At 39.1% G+C, this 27,287-nt stretch overlaps 1 protein-coding gene across 3 annotated transcripts in view; it reads left to right on the top strand.

Annotated features, from left to right (window-relative positions):
- nlgn2b (neuroligin 2b) overlaps positions 1–27,287 on the top strand; it is a 109,813-nt gene that overhangs the window by 39,386 nt on the left and 43,140 nt on the right. The window contains exons 1-3 of one of the 3 annotated variants that reach the window (XM_086013499.1): positions 7,580–8,090; positions 14,339–14,437; positions 26,267–26,999. In XM_086013499.1, the coding sequence (XP_085869625.1) occupies positions 26,486–26,999 (514 nt within the window). In that variant the 5' untranslated portion in view covers positions 7,580–8,090; positions 14,339–14,437; positions 26,267–26,485. Of the gene's footprint in view, positions 1–7,579; positions 8,091–14,338; positions 14,438–26,266; positions 27,000–27,287 lie in introns of those variants that run through there. The other 2 variants (XM_086013498.1, XM_086013500.1) reach the window with 2 other exon arrangements.

Here is a 27,287-nt window from a genome sequence, read left to right as displayed (position 1 = left end):
TATCAATAGGACTGGTTTTGATATGGCGCATGAATCCTCTCAGAGGATCCCTTGTGTGATTTTAGCATCCATATTCGATTCAGTCAAATTGCATTCCAGCTAATGTAAAAGGCCTTTGGCATATTTGGTTACAGTGAAGAAAGTGGGACACAACAGCACATTCAGTTGTCTTGTGTTCCACATTTTAATTCCAGCAGCATTATTTGCTTACAGAAAATACAGCCGCTTTACTTCTCATAAAGTACAACTTTCTTGCGTCTGAGCTTTCTTATCTTAGCAACCCGTTATTATATCATGCGAGGAAACATCCTGACACATATAATCATGCAGACGTTCGCTATTACACTTTCTTTTTCCGCCATTAATGAGTTGGAGCCTGTGGGTGTGACCAGTGTGAGCCAGCACTAAGTTAACTCCAAAAAGAGGAGAGCATTTTAGTGCAAGCAAAGAATGAGAAGCTGAACGACACAGCGCCAGCTTGGCGGATCGACACCGTTTCACTGCAGAGGTTTTAAAGCCTCTAACATGATTTCCCTCATCCTATTAAACATATAGCTATGGGTAGTGAGACTGGTAAGTGTTGGAGGGAGGGGGGACAGTGTGAACGATAGAATGGGAAAATGAGAGTGAGAGATTAAGTGGATGTTAAATGTGGGCAACAAATCCTCATTCCGCTCCAATTTCTATCTGCTGTCGGGCCTCTTTCGACTTCTCTCCATCATCTCTTGTAAATTGGACCGGATGACCTTTTATTGTTTGGCCGAATCAAAATCTTCACACAGACAGACACACATATAAGAGCAAACAATTCTCCCTTGCAGGAAATGAGGTTCAAGCGCCACACACACAGGAAGTGACGAGGAGACGGTGGTGTGGTGATTAGCAACCATTGACTGTCAATGACAAAAAGAATCCACAAGTGAATTTAACCGAGCAAATAGCCTTCCATTTGATCATCCTTGAAGGAGTCAATGTGTTTAACCTTGACTGTTGCAGTGAGAAGATTCTTTTCTTGAACACCCATCACTGAAGAGACCATGGATAATGACATTTTTTCAGAGATTGCCTTTATACAACTGAAAAAAAAGGAGTGATATTTACTTGAACAAACAGGTTTTTCATTCAGAGTGCATCTTACAGGACAATATATATATATATATATATATATATGCAGTCTTTCTAGCCCAAAACAAAGTACAATAGCACTCTCCTTCGTTCTCTGCTGCTCACTTGCCGTACGATTCATTCATGAACCTTGGAAACATCACAACTCAGCAAAACACACATCCGTATATATATATATATATATATATATATATAGCAAACTCAGCAAAACACAAAACCGACCACAACACAGATGACCCAATTTGTTACATTATGCTGTTGCACATTCAAAGATTTTAATGCCTAAAAAGTGTAAATAATTTCATAAAGACTTTAAAGTTACTATATTTCATTATAAAAACAGTTTTAATATAGTTAGCAATAATAGTAACTGTTATTGTATATTTTTTCATCACAAAAAGTGTATATATGCACTGTAATGACAACTTGTCTTTAACTTGAATACTTAAATGTGTCATAGTCATAGGCTGTTGCTGCTGAGTGTTTAAAGATTTCAGTGGCTTAATTTATAAAATTAAGAGCTCTTTATTGTTAGTGTATTATTTATTCTGGTGTAATTTCTTAGAATATCACCTGAATAGTTCACTTTTATTTATTTTTTCTAAAGAATATACCGTTTACTAAAAAAAAAAATCTGTTTTCTTCCCGAAACCGAACCGAAATGTGATTTAGCGTACCGTTACACCCAAAAAATCTTTACAAAAATATGCCCTATGCACTTCCACTAGTCTCAACACAGCATTCTGATTATTACATTTGTGAAATATGAGTTAAGCAGCAAAATCTTCCCGTATTAGCCATCTCAGGGGGCGGTCATTTTGTCACTTACTGTCAACTTAAAATGACATCAAAGTTGTTCAGGTCTCTGATAACCAATCATGGGTCAGATTAAAAAAAACAGGTAAGCCATGATTGGATCTCTGAGTAGTTGTGATGTCATTTTCAGTCAACAGAATTGACAAAATGGCCGCCCCAAGAGATAGTTAAAAACGGATGGATTAACTCTTATTCCACAAACGCATTATATATCAGAATGCCATGTTTAAACTAGTGGGGCTGCATAGAACATATTACTGTAAATAATTTGGGGGGGTTGACTTCCCCTTAAAGAAGATTTTCTTAGCTATTAGTATGAAATACTAATGAAGAGAAAATAAAATTTAAATTAGGGAACTATAACACACTATTACTGCAAACTGCAAACTCACATGGTTGTAAAAAGTTGAGGGACCGCCCCGGTTTATGTGGCCCGGGGGTCTCTGAGGTGGTGGTGCTACCCGTGGCCATGGGAGGTCATTCCTCTCAGCGTGGACAAGCTCCCCTTGGGTACTCTTTCCTCATATGGTTTTTCTGTGCCTTGCCATGTCTCTTTTTAAGGTTATATGTGTGAGTGAGTGCAGGTGTGCTTGTGGGTATCTGTCTTTGTGTATACTGCGAGGGAGGGAGGGAAGGCGGGAGCGGGTTCTCTTTTTATGCTGTATTTTGACGTTTTTAATGCACAGCACTTTGAGTTGCATCTTATGTGTGAAAAGTGCTATATGAATAACATCTCATTTGATTTGATTAAACAAATGAACAACAATAAACATATTGTTTACATTCAACATAGTTAATGACGTTTTTTGAAACATCTCTTGTCTTAGCTGTCTTAGATGTGTACTGTACCCACTGTTGGGACCAGTGATTGCATCATTCTTTTTTCCATGTTTTATAGCGTGACTGAGTGTGGTCGTCTAGCAATCACACCCGTTAATCTCTCCATCTTGCTGTTTCCCTAGCAACGCAAAACAGTGTAGGTACCCTTGAGGAAGATACTGACTCCCCATCGCTCCTGATGTATGTGTCATCATGGTGGCTCTTTCAACATTGTGTTTGTGCAGGATTATTATGTACTTTTGGCCATGCTTGAATGAGACGTGCACAAGACGAGTGGCACAGTACCAACCTGGACTCACAATGATGTGAAATGTCCTCTGATTTTCGGCGGAGGAGATCATTTCTCAATTACTTGAGCCATCTTCCGCGATGGGGTTGTCTGATAACGTCTGTGCCGCAGTGCCTCTAATTTATTTAACTCTCACTCTTGCAGACAGTTGCAAATCAGTTCATTTGCTCGATCGACCCTTGAAAGCCTGCAGATCTCTGTAGTTCGCAACCAGCACAACTCAACATTGTTTTCCAGAATAGTCGACATAGAAGGAGACTGTGGAGCAGAATAATGTTCAGTCGCACTTTGCGTTTGTATTTGTTCAACAATCATTTTGATTGAAAAAAAATGATAATCACTTTGGCCTTGCGGGTTTTTTTCATTGATATGATATATAGGTTTTCTAATTATGTCATGATGATAGTACCAATAGAAGAAATTATTTTCTTCAATAGCGGGTGTCTGGTTTACAGAAAGTTAAAATCTCTATCTGTAAGATGCAATTTGCAGGAATAATGTAAATTACTGGAGTGAGCTGGCTGGTCTGCGGAAACATTGAGTGATTGATGCAACTTGTTGGCCAAAGCCAACAATGTAATTATATCAGAAATTTGTCAGCCTCATTCTGGTAACAAATACAATGAAGATTGCGATTTCTCTGTGGTTTCCGTGTAATTTTTTTTCCACACTTATTTGCTCAATGATGCAGTAGCTATTATGTGCAGTAGAGTGCGCTGTTTCCCTGCAACTGGAGGAAACGCATTATTCCCTTTCGAGTGCATCTTTGAATTGGATCTTGATGCTCATCTTAAATCTCTTGTGTGCGACAATGTTGCATAAATTAGCTTCTTCCACTTACAACTGCGTCCTCTCAATGTTGTTAATGTCTCATTTAAATTCATTTGCGAGGTTCACAAAACATTATGCATTTTCTGTACTGTGTGGTTTTTGCTTACTAGTGACACAAGGGCCCTGTGCCCATGGCTACCACATCTATCTCTCATCACATCTATGATGGAGGCTGGCATTCAAACTGGGGCTGTGCTTGCCGATTTATACATCCCAGACGGTCCTGCGGCTCGTTTTTAATTACTCTGAATGTTGAATGTTTTAAACAAGATCTTTGAGGATGTACCATTCAGACAAAGGTTCTGGGACGCCAGGCACATAAGTGAATACTGTAGACATTTTGAGTTGGACCACCCATAAAAATCATTCAACTCTTCTTGGAATACTTTCTGCATGATTTTAGAGACTATGTTGTTGTGGTGAGAATGTGTGAAGGGCTTAAATGATTAGCTTTGGAAAATTTGATCTTTCAGCTGTTTGTAAGAATGATCTGTGCCTATTCAGTCCCTTTGAGTGAAGTCATGCTTAACTATAACAATCAGTGTAAGAAGAATGACAAATACGGTTGACTGATATACACTGATATATGGCAGGAACTTCTCAGACTAAAAAAAAAAAAAAAATCCACTGGCGGAAACGGGCTTCTTACCATAATGAAAAAAAAAGCATTTTTTTTTGTACTGGTGGGGAATGTGCTTCCATAGGTTTCATCTTTTTAACAGGAATTCTGGAAGAATAAAACTATTTTGGAAAAAAAAACAGTCCGACTGTTACTTACTGCTGTTAGTCACTTTTGCCACTTAGGGAAAAAAAAGACATATCAACCTGCGCTATCAAAGCTACTGTAAATGTAACTGTTTTTACTTTCACTTTTATCCTTCATCTCACTTTTTTAATTCCGCTAGCGTTGCAGTGTTTCCTCACACTTGTTCATGAAGCCATCCTTTTGCACTTGAGCCCTTCGTTCCACGAGTCCCTCTCTCCCATGGGTAGCGGATCCACACATAACAATTTAGTGACCCTTGTGGGAATGCTGAGAATAACCGACCAAAATTGACATTCTCTCAATTGAACTCATAAACAAAACTGGTCTGGAACAGGCGGTGATAGAGATAAGAAATCATCAATTTCATCAGTGCCCCATTCAACCTTCATGGTCTGTAAGGGCTCCAAATGATGTCAAGACAATGCAATCCTAGCCTACTGCCATCAAGACTGCAGATTTCCCAGAATGCAGTCTTTGCATTCCTACAGGCCTTATGAGGCTGTGGAAAAGGTCTAGTACATTTTTTCGGAGCATTTTTAGCATAAAGTCACTGAACAATGTATTCAAGTTTATTACAGAGCAAATTCAGAAGCTGCTGAATAATATGTAAGCACATTGTGACATCCTTATCTACCATAATTGAACTGAATATACTGTACCTTACAATTGAATGGGTATTGAATTTGACAAATTAAAAAAAAAAAAAAAAACTGCTACCATTATATTTAAAAAGGATTTAGGTGCTGGCAACTTCTATGACTACATTTTTTTCTGTTTTATGTACCATCTGGCCTAAAAACATTTTTTATCGAAACTGTGAGGATAAGCGGGTCAGATAATGAACAGATGGATGGGTGAAATTTACCCTTGTACATTATCACCAGACTATATTTTATATACACTTCCTAACTATGATTGCAACAACAGGCTGAGTTGAAGTGGAAGGAAAAAGGGAAGAGTAGTTGTCACACTGTTGTTTTGGAGTTTAAATGATGCTTGAAAAGCAATAGTTCATCCAGCTTCGCTTCACATACTATAGTCATACTTTATTTTTCTTATTGTAGAGGACAGATGTCACATCCATGGAAAGTAATTTGAGTAACAGTTATGATTTCTTAAACATGCTAGGAAATGTATTTATAAAAGAAATGGCAGACATCAGGAAACGGATGTAAGGCAAATTGACAATGGCCTTAGTTACTGTTGCCAAGCACAACAAGCTTTCAGCATGGAGCTTTGACGGTCTGTGCTCTTTGGAGTAATAGCATCAATTTTTCTGTAGGGGAAAGGAAAAACAAACTATTTGGACCTGTGTGAAAAGGTACTTACACCCCTTGTTAAATCAAGAATTGTAGCCGGTCATTATTTTTGGAAAGCTATAAATTAAGCATAATGAAGTCAACTAAAAGATCTCAAAAAGCTGCAACAAAATTCCATGATCCAAAGAAATTCAAGAAGAGATGAGAAACAAAGTGATTGACATTTATCAGTTTGTAAAGGTTTACAAAGTTATTCCTAGAGCTTTAGAACTCTAGCAAACCACGGTGAAGGCATTATCCAGAAATGAAGAAAAATATGGAACAGTGGTGAATAGGTGGCCTACAAAAAGTACCCCAAGAGCACAGCAACTACTTATCCAGCAGATCACAGAGGAACCCAGGACAACATCTAAAGAACTGCTGGCCTCCCTCGCCTCAGTATTCATGATTCAACAATAAGGTAGAGATTTCCAAATCAAACAAAAAGAACAAGAGGAAAAGAGTTTACGGAACTAATTGCCCCTTATTTGGTCCCCCCCAACTTAAAAATGTAAGTGAAAATATCCCGGCAAATTGTTTTGAAGCAAACAACGTGCTTGCTTTGTTGAGCTAACTAACATTGTTGTCATAAATGTGAATAATTTATATTTTAAAGTTGTTCCAACTTTAATGACTATTTTGGCCCCAGAAAAAAAAAAAAAAAAAAAAAATATATATATATATATATATATATATATATATATATATATATATATATATATATATATATTTATATACACACACATATATATATTCTCAAGACTTATGTGAGAAAATTCTGGACAGCTGAACTTTTTGGAAGGTGTGTGTCTTGTTACATCTGGCATAAATGGAACACAGAATTTGAGAAAAAAATACCAAAAATCAAACATGGTGGTATAGTGTGATGGTTTGTAGCTGCTTTGTCACTTCAGAACCTGTACGACTTGCTGTGATTGGAATAATGAATTCTGCTCTTTACCAGAAAATATTGAGGGAAAATTTTTGGCCAGCAGTTTGTGATTTAAAGCTGGAGTACTCTTGGGCTCTGCAGCTGGACCACCAAGTCAACTTCTGAATATCTTGAATTAAAAAAAAAAAAAGAATGCTTTATGGAGTGGACTGGTGAAAGCCTGGACTTGGCTCTGATTGAAATGCTGTAGCATGACCTTAAAAAGATCATCCATGCTCGAAAACCTTCCAGTGTCGCCGAATCAAGGCAATTTGTTTCTGTAACAATATTGTACCCCCTCCTTACCCCGGGATGATGACTTTGGTTTTTCACACAATGACGTCAGCAGAGTGTCACCGAGTTATGCGTCGGACCTCCTCGTCATGACAACGAGCTTGAAATATTGAAGCAGTGTCCTATGAGAGCGAGAGAGGGAAGCAGCGTTGATAGAGAGCCTCTTCTTTGCAGCGTGTAATCACTGCATCCTTACATGTGCATTAAGGCTCCCATTATAAAGCCATGAACATCCACAGCGTTGTCAGTGATCCAGTGTTTTAGAGAATCTGGTACCTAGAGAGAGAGGCAGAGCGCAGGAAAGGGAGAGAGCGAGGAAGCGAGAGAGAGAGCGGGAGAGAGAGAGCGAGAGCGAGAGAGAGAGAGAGAGAGAGAAAGAGAGAGAGAGACCCCACGCAAGCGCGTAAAAAAAGGAGCTTGGAGCTTTTTTTGTGGGGTGTCTATTTCACGTATGAAGCCAGACTGATGTGAGTTATTTTTTTAAGGGGGAGAAGCTATTCTGGATAATGATCGGACTAGAGAGGACACACACACCGCGTTGACTGCAAACAACGCGCAATTTTGACGCCATTGCATTGCGCGTCCATTTGTTTTTTTTTTCCCCGGTGCGAATCATTCTCTCGTCTAAAATTCAACATAAAAAAAGTGCTATCTTTAAACATAGCGTGTTGTCTGAGCGGAATGAGAGGAGGCGGAGGAGGGGGAGGAAGAAGGGGCTGCTGTGCTTTTTGGGGGGTGGAAACGCCGGACGGACCCCGGGAAGGTGTGCTGTGAGTCTCCTGAGAAAGAATCACGTCCGCGCAAGAAATGGCCTAGTTTCAAACACCAGAGGATACTAAAGGGACTTGAACTCGGTTAGGAGCGCCGTCATCCTCGGAAATGCGCCGCTGTTTCGTGAAGGTAAGACATATGTTGAGCACCATCAACCCCAACACCACCCCCCACCCCCGTGAGACGTTTGCGGACCATCTTGGATGTTCATGTGTGCGCAATCCGCACCGTTCTGCTGGTGACTTAGCACATTGCGCACGTATAGTCCATCTTGACGCACTGTCACCATTGGGGGCAATGAGAATTTGAGCGCGAATCACTTTGTTGTCACATAGCACAGATCGAGTCATGTCTTTTCCCGTGGGAAGCTCATCTCGGCCTTGCCTGTTGATAAAGTGTCAGATCTTAACAGGAGCCCGCTACTTCATGCATTTAGTACTCATTCGCTGCCACTAATACTAAAAAGCAATATTTGTTCTTAGAAAAAAAGTCTTTACCACTTCATTGTGAAGGTATATTATCATTATGCCTTATCCCACGAATAGCTCAGTTGTTTAATAAGAGTACATGAATCAATCATCTCAATCAGAACCTCACTCGGTGATGTTGTCCTCCCTGGTGGAAAACATCATAAACTCTGAGACTGACACAGTGGAAACACACATTCACACAGACACGCAAAGCCAGTGTCCTACAAGATCCAGACAGGGAATTAAGTGCACAGTCGCTGATGATCAAGGGAGGGCTCCATTAATATTCAGTGGTGGTTGGCCAGGGCTTGGTTAATGGTAGACAACAAGACCTCTGTTCTGACAGGTCATTGATGAAAATGGTATAATTCAAATTTCAGAGGTTGCTGCTTCACCTCAGTCAAAACTCATTCAATGGAATAGGTTGCATTCTTCAACGACCATTGTTTCACCATATTTTGTGGGTCCAGAATCAGCTTCTTAATGACTACAAATTACATGTAGGCTACAGTATCACCCCCCCCCCCCCAAAAAAAAGCCCTGGAAAGAAAATGTGCATCTCTGTTCAGCATCTTTTTTCCCTTGAGTTCTCAAACCAATGCAGCTAATGTTGTGGTTAGTTAGTTGGTCCTTTCCCTGAAATGAAAAAAAATACACCACTGAGAGAAAAAGCACAGCATGACAACATGAATGTATTTAATACAAAATGACATTTTTAAGGGCCCATATGTGGAAAGTGTCTGATAAAGACTTGTTTGTGATATGCCCTCTCACATAACAAATTGAGAGATTTCTATATTATTGATTGACTGACTGATTATTTCCACAGATGAGAGAGCAACCTTGTCAGTGTTTATTTCATTCCCACGGCGATGTACAGTGTATTTAAACATACAAAACAAACTACTTGAACAGCATGACACCTATGTGAAATTTTCATCAGCATGCTCTGTGCTGTCTACTTTGTCCTGCATTTCTATTGATTGTAGAAGGCCATGAATTTTAAAAACAAGGCACAGATCATAGATTAGGTCGTAGATGAAATGGGCCCTTTATCTGCTCTCTGATGCTGCATTACTATGTGGTTTAATGGAAATTTTCAATTTTAGGACCAATGAGCCTTGTTATGAGACAAAAATGTACCGGTATTAAAAAATATACTGTCTTAGCTGCTTGCCCTGCTGGCTGTTATGTGCTGAATGTCCATAAACCACCTGCATTAAGCACTTGCCCATTCATTTATCTGTTTATTTGTTTAAATGGTTGAAGTCTGAAAAATGGAATTGTCATCCTGTCGTATAGGTTCTAAAAAGGAAATGTCATAACCTGCTAACTTGTGCTAAGTGTTCCTAAATTATGGTATACTATCTAGTTTCTGCATTTGGAAGTCAGAAATCCCAACTGACACTCACAGTATGACCTCAAAATGCACGGCTAACGACTAGAGTAAGCTAGTACTTGCTTTGTTTGTTAATATTTTTTGGAAGCTTCCTCTATAATGTTACTAATATACACAGATGAATGTGATTCTCAAAGTGTGGTACGAGTACCACTAGTGATATGCCTGCTATCTCTCGTGGTGTATGCAAAAGTATCACTGAATTCATTGCAAATAAAATTGACATGATTTAATATATACATATTTTGCACGCATGCATATATTTTGTTCATATTTAAAATATCATCTGTGTCTTAACCCTGATGAAAAATGGTGGCCCATTAAGTTGCCCATCGCTGAAGTAGTGGGACTACCTTATGTTTGAATAATACAATTTTCTAGAAAGATTCCCCAAAAGTTATATAGGCACTCAAGTAAACTCAAAAATCAAAAGAAGTCAAAAATGCCCAACCCCTATGAAAAACAATTTGAATTTGGAGGAAAACCTCTTATAAGACGAAACACTAATACTTGCATTGTTTGTTAATGTCTTGTCTAGTATTTTAATACAGCAACTGCGAGATGGCATGTTTCCTATTTGTATGATACTAATCCTGTTTTTATATGCGCTTCTGTATCCACCTCCTCCTCCCATCATCCCTGAAGTAAATGTCACATCACTATGAGTTGTGGGCCAGTCACTCAATGGCATGACAGATACTGTAGATCAAGAATGGAGAAAGTCTACAAGTGTCCTCATATGACCACTCGTTGGGCTGTCAAGAACATTCTTGAAAATATCAGATTCACATTGTGTTTACCAATTAGCAACGAATGCAAAATCAGTTCTACGTTTGAGTCGCTCAGAGTGGCTGCTGCTGATGCATCATCTCCCCATGGGAACAGTCTCTGCCAGCTTCTCTATGCTGCATGATCTTTTTAAAAGCAAACTATAGGGTGAATTAATGGTGCAGACTCTGTCATGGGATTTGGAAATTTACATATATGTGTGAAGATGTTAAGACCAAGAAAATAGAAGAGGTTAGAATGACCCAGCTCTCAGTCAAGTCACGACCAAGGAGGAGAAACGCAGGAGAGCTTGACCTGACCTGTTTTCTGTGAGCAAAGTGAAGCTGGAGAAACACCAGTGCAAATGTCATGGTAACCATGTTGCATAACCTGCTTTGAACAATATCACATAACAAGCGTCCATGAGATGAGCCAGAATAAGTGATGCCTGAAAAAAATCTCTTGCCAAACTCCTACAAAACAAAACAAAAATCAAGCTTTGCCCTCAAGTCATCAGACATGATTCATTCACCAGCTGTGTTTTTTTTTTTTCCCCGGTCCTTGCTTTTTTTGAGCCGGTTGTCACAAACCTGAATCAGATATAGACAACAAACACCACTTTGGCATTAGTTAGGTAGACTACGTAGCACTGAATAATACTTTTGCTTTTCTTCCTTTGTTTCCTTTTTGATAAATCAGATCAAATAGATATTAAAAATAATTTGTGATTCTGTATAAAACTTTACAATTGAAATACATTTTAAGTGTCTTTCTGGCAACACTGATCAAGCGGAATCGGCCAATTTATTTTACCCGATCACATCACAGGCTGAGTTCATGGGGGCAAATCACACGTGCATATGAGGCAAAACTATTCAGACAGACACTAACGCTTACACTACTCTGCATTAAATATAAATTAAATATGGGAGAGGGCGGAAGACTCAGTGCCATCTGGTGGGACACTGTAAATATAATTTCTGATGGCGTGTTTAGCGTGTCGCCCATAATTCACCATTAAATTGGGCGTAGAGTACATTGGATCTTTCAGTGAGGTCTGGACACAAGCAAAAAATTATGAACTACATAATAACAATCAACTTGTGAGATAATGTATTGTTATTCTATTTATTTTTATGGATTTTAGAAGACTGAAAATAAGAAAGGACTGTGCATTTCCCCCATTCTTATTCCCAGAATAATCGAGTTTAAGGCAGTTGTTTTAACAATTTAGACTGCAAATTAGTTGAGACTCAGTTTTTCCTCTATTGTTACAATACATGATTAGTCACAATCAATACCTCATTTAAATTTCTATGTGATAAATTAATCAAATGGTTATCATGCCCGTGCCCAATACACATACATGACTTTTATTATTTTAGGCAAGTTGTGATTATTTTAATTATCATTCAGGGAGTGTGAATCATTATGAATTAAGTTGTTCATATAGATATTTAATCACATTCTGTATAACATTTGACAGAATTTATTGTGGTATGTATATGATAGTTTGCATTCTACCCTATCTTGATTTGCTGTTCTTATGTTCACTCTGAAATAAGTGGTGCAAATGAATGCTGTCTCCGCAGGTGTGTAAATGTGGTAGATGAGTATCTGAGAAATGTAACGCTAGATCACATTTACGCCTAGCGACCTGAAAGTGGTTAAACCGCACAGTAATTGAAGTGAAACACATGGTCCCGTATCTTGTTAAAAATAAAGAAACATTCCTCCCACAGACAACTGAGCACTTTTACAATATTACCGTACCTCTGATCTGCCTAGCAAAATCAATTTCTTCTAATTAGGGGTGAAATGTGTTATAGATGATTATATTAGAGAGGCATCATGGGATTTGCTGAGTGTAATTCAGGGGGATTGAATGATTGGTACGTCAGCTACAGTATAAAACACAAGATGGAATCAGAAGTACTATAGCAAAGGCAACTCAACAAAAACAATTAGTGTCGTTGTTAAGACTGATGATATTAGTAGCGTTTACAAAGGCAGGAAAACAGTCGAAAAATTGCATGCACCAACAGGCTTGTGACTCAGAGGTATTGCAATAATCGCTAGTTGTTGGTTGATTTGAAAGCCAGCATGATTTTGCAGGAAAAAAAAAATCAAACTGCCTTATTTTCCAGGAAATAAGCCATTATTTGTGCAAATCTAGATAAAAAACACTCCACGGGTTATCAATAGGTTTGAGGTCCGGGTACTGACATGGCCATGGGAGGAGCTTGATTCTCTGTCTGGTGAAAAATGTCTACAATTTTCAGTCTGAGAGTATGCTTCTGCAATACAAATTGAATTTGGAGGGCACTATGCCTTTTTATTGACTTCTGATAGTATTGTGGAGTTCTTTTTTTTTCCATACAGTTCACTGATAAATCATGAGCAAAGCTCTCGCACAATGTTGTATTTCAGTCCGACGCCTACAACAAATGAGATGGCCTGATGCTCTAGATTTTATGAGGCAGGTGAATCTGAGAAGCATGGGAAATTTTGCGCATGTTTTCCAACCCATAACAGGGGCGGTGACTAATAATAAAAGCTGCTTAGTGCATCATGCAGACTCATTATGTGAGTTGAAAGCTTTAAGGAACCCACTCTAGGCCGCTTTTAAAAACTGTACTTTGGTCACTCATTTATACAACACCAGCCTTTTTGGAGATGAAAAAAACGGTTGTTGTTTGAAGGCAAGCTTCAAAGTGGAACTTTAGCCGTATAATCACTGACAGATGCATCTTATAAAAAAACAGATGTGTGAGAATGTTACAGTCATTCATGAATAGTGGAACACGGTGCCATTGTTTTGTGCATACCACTAAGCCACAATGTTCAACTGTTTTTGTTTTTCTGCTGCTGCTTGTCAGAACAACACTTCTATATATTTTTAATTATATTGTAGCGTTAATGACTGTGGTGGAAATTCAAATGTGTTTCTAAGATAAGGAATATTTTAGATAACCTGACCCAAGATGCTTGGCTTCTTTTTACAACATTATTAATGTACTTCATGTACTTGAAGCAGTGCAAACAGTGGCACCAAAAGTCCTATTAAAATATGCCGTCTTATTCAACTCCCCTCAGAGTAGTACCCCTCTGTTAGAGGAAAACTCTTGCTCCATTTTGGTATACAAATCATCTAAGCAGAATACATCACACAAGTCTTAGTGCTCTACTTCTACAAACTCATCACCAATGCAGCAAGCTCATCCCATCTTTCAAGGTATGCGCTCAGTTCAACATGACAGGCCTCTTAAGGCAACATTTAAATTTCAGCAGCTAGTTGTTTGTGTGTGCGTGCGTGTCTGCTGGAATAGTGTTGCAAAGTAAGATGCATCTTCTGAAATGTAATGTCGGTCAAAAGTGCTTCGGTATGACACAGTCAAGCAGGATCATGCTTCACTCAGACTGGCATCTCCTTGGTAGTAAAGCAGTCTGGTTCCAATCTTCTTAGATATACTGTGTTTTCGAAGCATTACGCATACGCTGGTTTTGTTCTTTTTTTTTTAGAGTCGGAGTGATTGATAGTGAATGCAATGTATCGATCGTACGTAATTATATTGGCGACTATAATATCCAGGATTTTGTTGTCACCACAATTACGGTACAATTTTTTTTTCCCCACAAAATGAGTCAATAGTGTTCCATGTCATGCACAACAGTAAAAAACAAACAAAAAAAACACAAATAGGTTGTAACAAACTCTGTCGTATTTGTGTCATTAAAAGATCATCTTAAAGGCCCAATTGGTGGAGCTAGCAATTGAGGGACATGAAGCGACCCAAGCCAGTGGATGGACACCGCCGTCACACACAGAAAAATGCCCAGTACACCACCTCAACTCTTCTAAAGCTAAGCCATGTGTTTCATTGACCCAATGCCTGCCGTGGAATACAATGGAACCTTGAGTTACGAATGTATTTGATACCGTGACCCCGTTGGTAACTTGAAACATTCATAAACTGAGGCAATGTTTCCCATTGAAATGAATCCTAATGTGATAAATCTGTTCCAGCCCCAAAACGTTATTCTTACTTTTTTTTTTTTTTTCTCACCAGTCTGTAAAAAAATAAATATAATGCAACAAAAGTGAAACCACTCTCATAAAGAAATAAACCATGGAAAAAACACAACTATTTATTGCTTATTAACTTTAACGGAGGGGGAAAAGGGGAAGAGGACTATAGCTCCCCCGTTGAAAAAAATCTTCTTCCATAACATGAGGAAATTCTGATTCAAATGTTTTTTAAATGTTTGTACAACTACTTGTCATTTTATAGCAATGTATTATGCACGTTGCCAATGATGCTTATGCAGCACATGAAGCACAACAAATGACAGGACCGTTCATATACCGAAAATAGTACGTAAATAAAAGGTATTTTTTCTACAAAAATGTTGTTGCGTAAACCGAATTGTTTGTAACAAGATACTTTCGTAATGCAAGGTTCCACTGTTGTTTTATAACATAGCAGGAATTGATCAGTTAGAACATTCATATATATTTTTTTTTAGATGCCATTTTGTCATCTTCAGGCAAGCTAAATGAACCAACTATTTGGTACATTTAACAACAATCCAAAACCTCATCTGTCTGAAACATCCCCCCTGCCCCCCAAAAAATCTTCATGTATTTCTGAGCCTACTGCAAACATTCCCCGTTGTGAGATTGGTTATGGGAGGCTGAAATGTAGCATTTATGCGTGACTTTGTAAGCTTTTGGGGGATCCTGAATCAAGAGGTTCCAGTGACATTAGCAGCTTCTAGTTTGCTCATCATTCAATGCATCCTATATCTGCAGATGTGCTCATTTGCATTTGCAGGCTCAGTAAACACGAGACAAATACTTTACATTTGTGTGTGCTGTTTTCTTCCCAATTGAAGTTGACGTTTCATGCGTCTGATCTTAATGTTTGATTTACATTCACAATGACATTGATATAAATGTAGAGTGCATATTTAAAATTTAGGCTGGTCTCAATGAGCTAAAGTTGTGCTGAATCACATTCCAGATTCCTTCCAAGAATGAAATTACTGATGTGCAAGGGGTAATTTCCTTTCACAATGAAAGGAGAAAATGTGCTGACCCTACATGCTGTAAAAAATGTGTTTGGGTTTGACCACGACCACAGTCCATCAATTGTTGATAAAATCAACCTGTTTAAATCAAGGCCATTGTAGTGGCTTCATCCATTACGAGGGATGTCAGAGAAGTTTCAGGACTGGTGTTACAGAGTAAACCCAAACTACGAGTTTTACCCTGTAGTGTGGGCCGCACGACCAACCAACCCGTCTACTAAGAGTCCCTGCTCATATTGCTTCGTTCAGTGTGTGAGAAGAGGTGAGACTTGTGGCAGGACAACTTGTGAATGCTTTACATTGACGGCGCCTTCCTACAATGCCCTGAGCATATGACAGTTCCTGGTGATAACTTCTGCTAGATTTTTGTCATTATGCTCGCTATGCGCTGACCAGACTGAGGACTGCGAGTCGAAGTCTAATACCAAGAGATAGTGATGGGAAAATGAAGGTTCAAGTATGCTTCATGAACCAGTTGTTGTATTTTTGACTCTTTTGGCACTTTGGGTTAAAAGAAAGGGGTTTAAGAAATGGTCAGTGTGCTGTCAGCCCAATGTTGAACAGGGAGTGCCATCCAGAGGGCTCAATAAACACAACAACTGGTTCATGAATCATCTTGAAGCCTCATTTTCCCATCAGTGAATACCGGGAAGATTGAGTACACGGAATCGAAGGCTTATCAACCACATGTATGTGGGAAAAATCGGACCCGTCCAAAATGATTTCCTGTTCATATAGTACCTTAAGCCTGGTTCACACAGCAGGATAATCAGCCCAATTTTAGCCCCGAAACTCCCCTCCCAACAATCGTAGGTCGGGGCCGACTCTCCAAAAATAATCTTATCAGAAAATCCTGCCGTGTGTGGTGTGCTCAGCCTGATCTCGGCCGCTCGGAAGGTGGCTGCACGTGTGGCTGCACACCACACACGCTACGTTCAAAACTGTAATACGTGTAATTTTTTTTCTAATCACGTGTGGGGTCTCTCAGAATTTGGAAGTCAGCTGACAATTTTAAAATCCTGCCATGTGAACCCTGCTTTACCCATGCCCAGATAGGGGTTGAGATAGCCTAAACGTGTATAAAAAAGTGTATATAAAATATACCAAAAACTTTGTCTAGCCCACCTCCACGCAGAGTTCGATAGCTCGCTGCTCTAGACTTGCGCTGGGCACAGAAAATTGAGCCCTTCATCTCCACACAAAGTACCACCTGTCCCATGTGGTATTGGAGCAAATCACTTCAACAACTGTTATTGTCATTATTATTATTATCATTTTCAACCTTTGAGTACTGATACTGTGTGTATATGTCTCAACTTGACCCCAGAAAATAAGTACAGTGCTGTATGTCGCAAATAGACAGAAGGAAAACATTCAACAAATGGTTCCGACCGCAGCAAAAGCAGATCTTCCGTGTCAGACGTAATGCATTAAGCCACTGACATTAACGCTTCAGATATGTTTGTCTTTGATACAATATAGCTGATCCATCATTTGATGGGTCGTGGTCCAGATTGATTGCGGTGGCTAACAAGCTGATGTATCTTTACTAATGCACACATTACATAACACCGCTAATTAAATATTGACGTCAATCTCAGTCTTATGACCCATTTTAAAAAAAAATATTTGCCAAAAATTGAATGATGAAAAATCTGTCATTTAAAAACAAATCTTTTTTGGTGTAAGATTAAAAAACAAATGGCAAAATAGTCATTCACTTATCTTTATTTTTGATTGAAAACGGAAAAAAAGATGAATTACACACGGATTTAAAATGACGGCCCCAAATCACATGAAGGTTTTCACTCCCCCTCACAATTTGTTCAACCCAGTGGTTATGCATCTTAATTCTGTCATGCATGATGTCTTTTATAAATGGACTATTAAATATTAAAACTTAGAAAACGGGACAAACCAGTGTATGAATTTTAAGTCCTATCTCAGAGATGTATCCAGTGTTTCAATGTGTAGCTACTACACTAAACCTTTTTTGCCAACAACTCTTATGTTTGTCTTGTAATAATAGATTAATTCAGATATAAATGATATAATCAGCTGTATGACTAACACACAAAATAAAGCATACTACATCTACATGCATGATGAAAAGACACCAACCAACATGTCTGCACTAGCTTTTTCTACTCGGTGCAGATAAACAATAGAACATTTCAATGCATATTCAAAAATAGCATTGTGAACCTAAACGCAGATTATTCCTAAAAAAAATGCACAATAAACATTTCAGGTTCATCTTACAGAATTTTTGTTATTTATTCAACTCTGTCAAGCCATCTGAGCCTGTGGGACTTGCTGGCAAATATTGTTAGAGAGTGTCTGAATGGCTCATGTCTAACAACTACTCAAGGGAATTGTTTTTCCATATTTAAACAATATTACACCACAGCAACATGAACACATACCAGTGTAATGTACCGTAATTTCCGGACAAAAAAAACGCACCTGATTAAAAGTCGCAACAGCTAAATTTAGCCATAAAAACAAAATTGTACATGTTGTACATTGGCCGCTTTGTATTCATAGCTGCGGATCTCCATATTATATCATGGGGTATTTATAGAGAAAGAGGTTACACAGATGGAGTTTTAAATTTTTTTATTTACCCTAGACACTGGGAGAAAAAAAACAATGCAGAGCGCAATTAGTTACCCAGTGGCGTCCCAGAACTTTTCTCAGTCACTCTTCTTTTCTCTCTTCCAATTCGCCAACGAGCTTCATCAGGCAGCAGTGCACATAAGTCCAGTTGAAAGCCGTTTGCTAAGTGTTTGGGAGACGCAGGGGATGTCGCTCCGTCAGAAATGCTGTCTTTCGTGGCTAGCCATTAGCGCCTGTTGCCATTTGACAGTGATGGTGGGAGTCTGTCGCCAACAGAGAGACGGGTGTCGCATTGCAGAGATGGCTGTATTTATGGCACTCGTTCCCTATGCTCATTAAGCTCAAGTGAAGATGCTTATTTTGCCTGTACTGTATCCTCTTTATTCACTCCTACACAGCCTCGTACCGCTACGCACGCAGACCTCCACATATCAGGCAACCCACATGAGCACTCCAACTGCAAATGGTTGATAACTATTGAGTATGAGGGTGGACTCGGGACAGTTTCATTGGTCCACTGTGACGTGTTGGGTAATTTCATTGGTCAGATGTGACGAGACTATGGGTAAATCTATTGATGGCTTGAAGCTTGTAAGTAAAAAATCATAAATTAACCATGTCGCACTAAAAGCCGCATGGATCAAAGCATGAGAAAAAAAAGTAGTGGCTTAATAGTCTGACAGTATTTATTTTTTATGAGCTTCCTTTTTATTTTTAAAGCATTATTAGCATGCACGATGCAAAACAAATTGACAGTCATATTATTGAGGTGCACCTTATCTTGACATATAAATAAATAATTCACCATGAGTCACTTGTACACCTTGATGTGTGACGAAGGAGCTGAAAATATACAATAAGAAAACATACAAAGGAGGTACATTTTTAGATCTGGAAAATGTGACAGACAGGTTCAGTTTATAAAAGGATTGAGAGTGTTTTTTTTTTTGTTAAAATAGATTTTTATTTAAAAAATGTGACTCTTTCTGTCAACTTAATTGCTACTTTGATCGATTTGTTTTAATAAAGTGTGGATATTTTTAAGTAAGATCATGTACTCTCATGGGTATACTAGATATTACTTATTAGTTTTCAGAATTAACTACCGGTAATCACATTCAAACTAATGTTATATGGGCATCAGCACACACCTGCCGCTAAATAGTTGAGAAAATTTGCTCTCGATTTTTTTTTTTTTTTTTTTTTTTATACCACAAAAACCTGCCATTGGAAAAGGGGTGTGTAGACTTTTTTGTATTCACTTGATTTGCAAAGCACATTAGAATGGTGGAGGGCAGCAGAGCTGTAACTTGTGATGTTCACCAAACCACTTAACCATACGTGCCAACCTCATTCCTGCACCTCCTGCACCACCTCCTTTTAGCCCGTTCTCTTTCCCTCTGACATCTGCTCCTCCTCATCTTTTTGAAGCTGCCCTCGCCTCTTTCCTCTTTTAACGTCACACTCACATAGTATTTATTTTACTCTGACATCACAACTGTAAGTTTCCATCCTATTGTGAGGACAGACACTCACTTTAGATATGAGGCTACCAAGTTTAGAGCAGCACCATGACCAAAGGCTTTGTTATTCGATACCTAATTGTGATTAAAAATGAGCATTATTAACTTTACTAAAGTAGAATTTTTCATTCACCATCATTACATTTGGTTTCCTTTATCAGAGAACAGTTGACTTCACTGACACAAATGTTAATGTGAGTGTTGCTAATTTGTTCTGGTCTCTGACCCTTGCTATGCAGCAGCACACTTTAGCACAGCCTGATCCTCAGTTGGATGTCATAGTCACAGAACACATTGACGTCACTGACTGAAAAATGTACGCTCTAGACACTAAATTTAGGTACACCTGCGTGCTTTAACCAATTCCAACACAATGACTGGGTCATTATTATTTTGTTTTTGGAATGCAACTGAACTCTATTCCATGAAACATTTTGGAGGGGTCATATGCTTGGCAAGAGTTAAAAAAAAAAAATCAGCAATAGTGTATTTTTGATTTTAGAGTTTTGGCCACATTGACACCAAGTGCATGCTTTTGTTTACAGAAATTGCCTTGAGCTACAATATGGTCAGACAAACCGCGTATGGTGCTTGACTATTGTTTTCACTTTGGTTAACAGTTTAACCTTGCAGATGTCTGCGTTCTGCAGAGTGCTATTTTAGTGAACTTTGTAAAGGCAGACTTATATGACTTTACTTCTCTACCGGGTCTCAATGGATTCACATAAAGTTGTGGACACTGAGAGTTCTCTGTCCTATTTGACCTCCAAGACCTTGGTCCAATGCAAGAAAAGTGCACTGAGTATGTCAATGTATCTCTGTGCTTCAATCCAGAGATTAGATAAAGCATGGTGCAATTTTGAGAGGTGATTGAAGGGCTCTTGCTCGGTCTTGTCACATTACAATGGTCACGCGTAAAGTAGGCCAAAGCAGTGTCAAAGCACATCGCTACATACAGACTTCTCAATTTCAAATCAGCCTGAGATCCTAAGACTCTTTTTGACTTTTCTTTAGTCCACACTGGAGAATAAAAGCTGATTGCAGTTTTGCTCGGGGGGCTTAGCATTGAACATGCCTGCCTGAGGAACGTAAGCTAGTTAATTCAATGTCATCCTGTAAATCTCCTTTTAAATTGCACCCCTCTAGACATGCCGTTATAGACTCCCTTTATCTCCCCACTCTGTTTCTCCATTTTTTTCTTCTACATTTTTGTGCCAAGTGTGAAAAAAGATCACCATCTCCATCATTATCATTATTCCAAATAAGGAACAACAGTGAGACTCAAACATCGTCGTCATCATGGCTGGGCTGTGTTATCTAGTTCTCAAAATGTCTTAGAGCGTTCGATGATGCTATCATCAGGCTGGTCACTCAAACTATGAGTGTTGTGACAGACAAGCAACTCAACTAACGATCTTTATATGGCTTTTCACTAATTAGTGTGACCTGACACTATGCACACACGCACACACACACTCACACACATTCATCTTGATGACTATAAACCATTCTCATTACTACATTAATGCTAGCCCCACGCCAAAAGATAACTATGGGTACGACTGTGTGAGTGTGTCTGACTTGAGGCTTCTCAGAAGTGACTATTTACATAAATGATCCTGGAGCGAGTCCTGTATCTAATGAGCACATTCTTACTTCCAACTCACCTCCAGCTTCCAATGCAAAATAGATTAGCCGTTCAGATCCCATCGCATTTAAATTTAACCAGCAGATACCAGTAGTCCAAATACATGCCATCATATTCCAATGAAAAGCATGTATCACCAGTATTTTGTAATGCCCACATCATTTGGAAATACAGGTTTTTCGTTGGGCAGCGACAATTTTGTTGTTTTTGCTTTCATATTTTGTCATGGACGTTTCTGCTCTGTACATCACTCTATGCGTTAAAGGTATTGCCAAGGGCTTTGAGTAAATTAAAATAATTTTTCTGTTAGGTATTTATTTGACTTTATGGACTTTATTTATACAAAGTGCAAAGCGTACTGTTGTCTCGCTCCTCTGAATAATTCAGCTTGTCTCTATAGAGTTGCGTGTCAGTGCTTTTGCTTGTAAAGTGTATGTCACATGTTTTTTCCCAGGTTAAATCTATACTCTTACATCAATCACACATTAACTCATTGTTTTCATAACCTCAGCTTGAAAGAAAATATTACGGTAGAACTCCAGTATCCTCTCAGCAAGGTTCAGCAGGGATCAAATTAAGAGCTGTTTAAAAGCTAAATTAATCAAGTCTGCCAAATCTTTGCCTATTAGCCCCTGCAGCACTCCCCTTGTCTTCAAGGACTTGAGTCTCCATTTAAGTAACATGCTGCATAATTTATAACAAAAATGATGCCAGAACTTTGTATGTGTGGTCTTAAAGAATCTAATAGGCACGTTTCCAGTATTTGGGGTTATCATAATTTTCTCAGTTAAAAAAATCTAACGAGGACACCTAACATGGACAATGTATTTGAATTTGTTTATACATTGTATGAAAAGTGAAAAGCGTCAAATTAAACAACCAACTAAACCTTTTGTCAGCTGCCTAGTTCTTAAGATGTATTTGTGAGCAAGCAGTTTATTGTCAAATTGAAAACAAAGCCCTCCTCCATCCCCCAAATGAGTAATTTCAATCAGTGTGTTGCAGGTGGAGGTTAAGCGTACTGTAATTCCTTATACTAATGCTTGTACAGTATCTTGTGTATTTTACCCAAAGAATATCATTTACTGCACTACTTTACGTCATTTTTTGTTAGAACGCCTGGGAACTGTGCATATCGCGCAAAATACACATTACTCCTTCTTTAAGGCTTGACCAATACAGCCTGATGTTGACAACTATAAGCACACACACTGAAGACAAATACCACACTTCACATCTCGTTAAAACACTTTTGGCACAGGAAAACTCTTCTGAATCGTTTACGTAACTTTGCATGTAAACTCGAATGTTGGCTATTTGAGACAAGTCCACTGATAAACACGCACGGTAATTTAAAATGACAAGAGTTGGCTAAAACCAGAAGGAAGTACCTTATTTTAGAATGTATGTAATACTGGAGACATGTTTATCAAAAGTAAAGTATTCAGCCTCCCCTCTCCTGCTGTCATGCTGGGCTTGCACCTGTCTTAAAAGCTTCTTCAAACATGAGGCCACTTTATGATGTTGTCAGATTTAAAAGCACTACTTCGAGTAGGACTGTCAAATATCAGGGTTAGATGTCCTGTTGCTTCACCGATGCCTTACACAGTTGGACAACAGAGAAACTTTAAGATCAACTATAAAATATAATCTCATTGTTTCTATGTTTGTAGCTCAACAAACTGACTTGTTCATCTTACTTGGACAATGAAAGGATTCAAGAGCCCAAAATGCGCAAAACGAGGTCTAACTGTGCATATAGGTGAAGTTTTCCTTTCCGGTAATTTCGCAGATGCACGCAATTAGAAACGTCTGTTTGCGCCATTGTGGGTGTGAACACATCCGACTAGATTCCTGACCAATGGCAGCAGCTCCTCTCATTCCCTTTAAAACTGTGCGAGAGGTACACTTTGACATTGCAAATATTGGAATCGGTCGAAAAAAATCCATGTAGGGTGGGGCCTAGTATTGTATGCTTGCCTATTCAGCACCCAGCCTATTAATTACAGTATGCCACTGATGGGATTTGAGGGAAATAATATTCATCTCAAATAATAAATTCACAACAGACTATGGCATTCGCACATTGTTTGTTGCGGGGGGAAAAAAGGTCAAATGATACTGTAGCTGGCAGCCTAACTCAAACGCTTGCTAAGCTGTTTATCACCCAACATTTTTGACTAGTAGAGGAGAGTAACAGCAATATATATGGTTTAAACATTCAGTGCAGAAACAAAGCAATCAAGACTCCCAAGGCAAGCATTTACATGTCAAACCCCCATTCTATGAAGTTTTTCCAAACTACTATGACTGTTCCATTTAAACAAAGCCATAAAAATGTCCCAGTCACTGGGAGATATTACTCTCTCATGCAGTTTAGATGACAGCACCACCATTTATATATAGCAGTACTACAATCTTACATCAGTCAGGTGATTTGGGTGTCCGCTTATTCCATTTAATGTGCAAAGACGGAGGTTTAGTGCCAGTTCAGCCCACAGATGGTTGACGTGAACAGATGTTAGGAAAGTAAGGTGACTACCATTCAAAGTCGTCGCATTTGCAAGGTTACAAATATACCAATTTGGGATGAAAACATGTCACACCCAGGCCTCATCAAAATGTGTGCGTCCATCACTGCAAGTCGATGGAGTGAACACAACAGAGTAAAGTCACACATTCTATGCTATCACAGGTTACGTTTACAATGACCAATAGATAGCGACCAATCATGGCTCAGCTTCAGAAAACAGGTGAGCTGTGATTGGTCGTTACCTGAGCCTTGAGCAACTGTGATGTCATTTTCAGTTGACAGAAGTGATAAAATGGCCGCCCACAGCGATGGCTAAAAACGGGTGGATTAACTCTTATTCCACAAATCCAACATTTATCAGAATGCCTTGTTTCAATTAGTGGTTACGGATATTCTTGAAAAAAATATATTTGGGTTGACTTCCCCTTCAAAGACGCTCTGACCTTGACTCATACTGTATTTGTTCAGTAGCATATGCTAAGGGACCAAACAATGCTGGATGCTCAGCATTCTGTTCACAACCATCCAAAGAAAAAAGTATGCAGTATGTTCAAGTTTCTATCCTTTTAGTCATATTCTAGTTATCACAATTGCATAAATAATTGTTCTAAAGTGCTGTTGTGTATGCATTATAATTCTTAGATTTGCACAGGGACTTCCAAGAAGTCTCGCCATTGCTGTAAGGTTGCCAGGCAACCAATTGATGCTGCAGAATTTTTTTCTCAATGAATTTAGGCAATTGTAGCACTGCCATTACTTTACATTACTGAACATTTTGCAAACATCTTTTTAACATAATAAATTAAATGAATTATTTTTAGGCTGGTATCACGTTCGATGAGCTATGTACAAACTAAATAAGTTTCTTGAGGTTTTGGCAAATTTTACGACCTAGGGTGTGTGACACAACATCGAGTCACTCACGTCACTGTTAGTTAACCAAATATTTTTCCAGGCAGCTTGCTTCTGGTTTTCCTAATGAGACAGATTTGCAGTCACATCACAAATTCGAGCCTCCTGTAGTGTTGCACAGCTCTTTCTGCTTTATTTCACTGCCATCCCCAGTGTGTGCGGCATGGCAGGGGAAGAGTGGATATTCTGGGGTTGAACAGGATGGAGGTATGATGTGGCATTCAACCAAATGTGAGTACCACATAAAGCCTTTATCACACCTAAACGGCTCTGTCTCCAAAGCCAGAGTGAGATAAGCACTGCCCATTCGTCTGTAATAATGTGGAAGCAAGAACCAACTGAAGTGAGTTGTGAGGGAAAGGCACTGAAATGGACTCGATCCACGAAAGGGTCCTTTAAAAGGCTGTATTTATATGACTTTATTTATTTATCTTATTTATTTTCTTTGTGATTGGCTGGCAACCAGTCCTGGGTGTACCCTGCCTCTCTCCCGGAGTCAGTACAACGAGCACAACCAGCACAACCGCGACCCAAGTATGGATAATCTAGAGATGGATAGATCGATATTTATTTTCTATGGATTGGAATGGCATTATTAAGATTTTAATTGTAACGCAACTGATCAGGTTGTAGAACAAATCTTCGATTGGTTATTTTCTCCTCATCAGTTTGTTGAATGAAACAATATTAGTACAGTATTCATCTTCGTTAGTAAAGTGGAGCTGTGCTTTTCATCTTATCTAATGTTGACTAAGGTATGACTCCCCCTTAGAAGAAAATAAAAATACAATAAATCTGTAAACAGTAAAACATGCACATCATTCAGGGCTTTCAACTTTTGAGGTTACACTGTACTATGACATTGAGTACAACCATGTATTCACTATTTTAAACGGGCATTCTGGTCATGTAGATACCTAAGGTACAAGTATATAAAAAAGTGTATATATTTGTTTTAAACGATATTCTGTGTCTTTGTGTTTATTATATACATGAAAAAAAAAAGTCTCAATAATTGGCTCCTACATTGGCCATGAAATGTCAACATTGTGTCAGCTAGCTTAGTTGGTCTAACAGTTGGAATTGCAAAAACTCTTCAGTAAATGTATTTCATTTGTCTCGCAGCACCCGTTTTCGCATTAGCTCAATCTTATTCACATGACACAACACCCTCCAAGCCCCTGTTGTCCTCCTTCACTTAGCAAACAAAGACAAAATGGGCAAATCATTTTGGGTGAAATTGTCCTTTTATCAAAGATTACTCTCATTTCTATTTTCTAACGTTTGCGTGTTAGCCGCCAACTCACATCCGCTGATTCTTTTAACCCTTATTGTGTTGTAGGTGTAATTGGCCTCCTGACTGCAGCTTTGAGCCCATCAAGAGATCCAAAGAGGAAGACAGATGAGCCTGCAGGTTCAACTGAGAATGCTACCAAAACCATCACAGCACCATGTCACCCCAGGAAAACTAACAAGACGACCCCTTCCAAAAATCCTCTTTTTGCCTTCGCTCTCCTCTATGACTGTGAATCTGTGATCATCAAGCTGATGTCTTATTAAGATGACTAAAGGATCTTTTATTTTGGACATGTTGTTTTTTCCTCTCAATGCTGCCAGCCACCAAGGCTATGGTGGGAAACGTCAACATACCCCTCAAAGGAATGCTAACCCCTGTCTGGTTTGGCTCTTGGGGCTCGTACTACACCTGACCCTCTCCTCATGTCAGCGAGTTGACAAAAACCCAATAGTATCCACGGGCTATGGAAAGATACGCGGCGTCAGAAAGGAGCTCAACAATGAGATTCTGGGCCCCGTGGAACAATACTTGGGAGTACCCTACGCCACCGCACCCATCGGCGAACGCCGATTCCAGCCTCCGGAGGCTCCGGGTTCTTGGCAGGAGATCCGTAACGCCACCCAATTTGCACCCGTGTGTCCCCAAAATGTGCATGGGGTGTTACCTGAGATCATGCTACCTGTGTGGTTCACAGACAATCTGGATGCTGCAGCCACCTATGTTCAGAATCAGAGCGAAGACTGCCTTTACCTCAACATCTACGTACCAACAGAGGATGGTAAGTGAGAATAACACAATGGGCTCTATTTTTGTGACTGGCATAATTCTCGCTTGGTGTATTTCTGCGCGGAGGTGAGATAGATGTCGGTAAATTCACAGATAAGCGCAGGCCAGTGGACCTGCAAGAGGGAGGGCTGCGCCACTCCTGGAATGGTCACAGCCGACTTCAGTCGTGGCCAATCAAAGCGGCTCCTTTCATTACCTTTGAATGAGTAGTCGTATGCACTTAGAGTCTTGACATGGAGGAATACATCTGAGATGTGAAGTGAGCACTTGGAGACCTCCA

This window comes from Filicampus tigris, chromosome 17, assembly GCF_054856515.1.
Source record: "Filicampus tigris isolate MCC_2025a chromosome 17, RoL_Ftig_1.0, whole genome shotgun sequence".
NCBI classification, from domain to species: domain Eukaryota; kingdom Metazoa; phylum Chordata; class Actinopteri; order Syngnathiformes; family Syngnathidae; genus Filicampus; species Filicampus tigris.
This window is presented reverse-complemented; position numbering and strand designations above follow the sequence as displayed.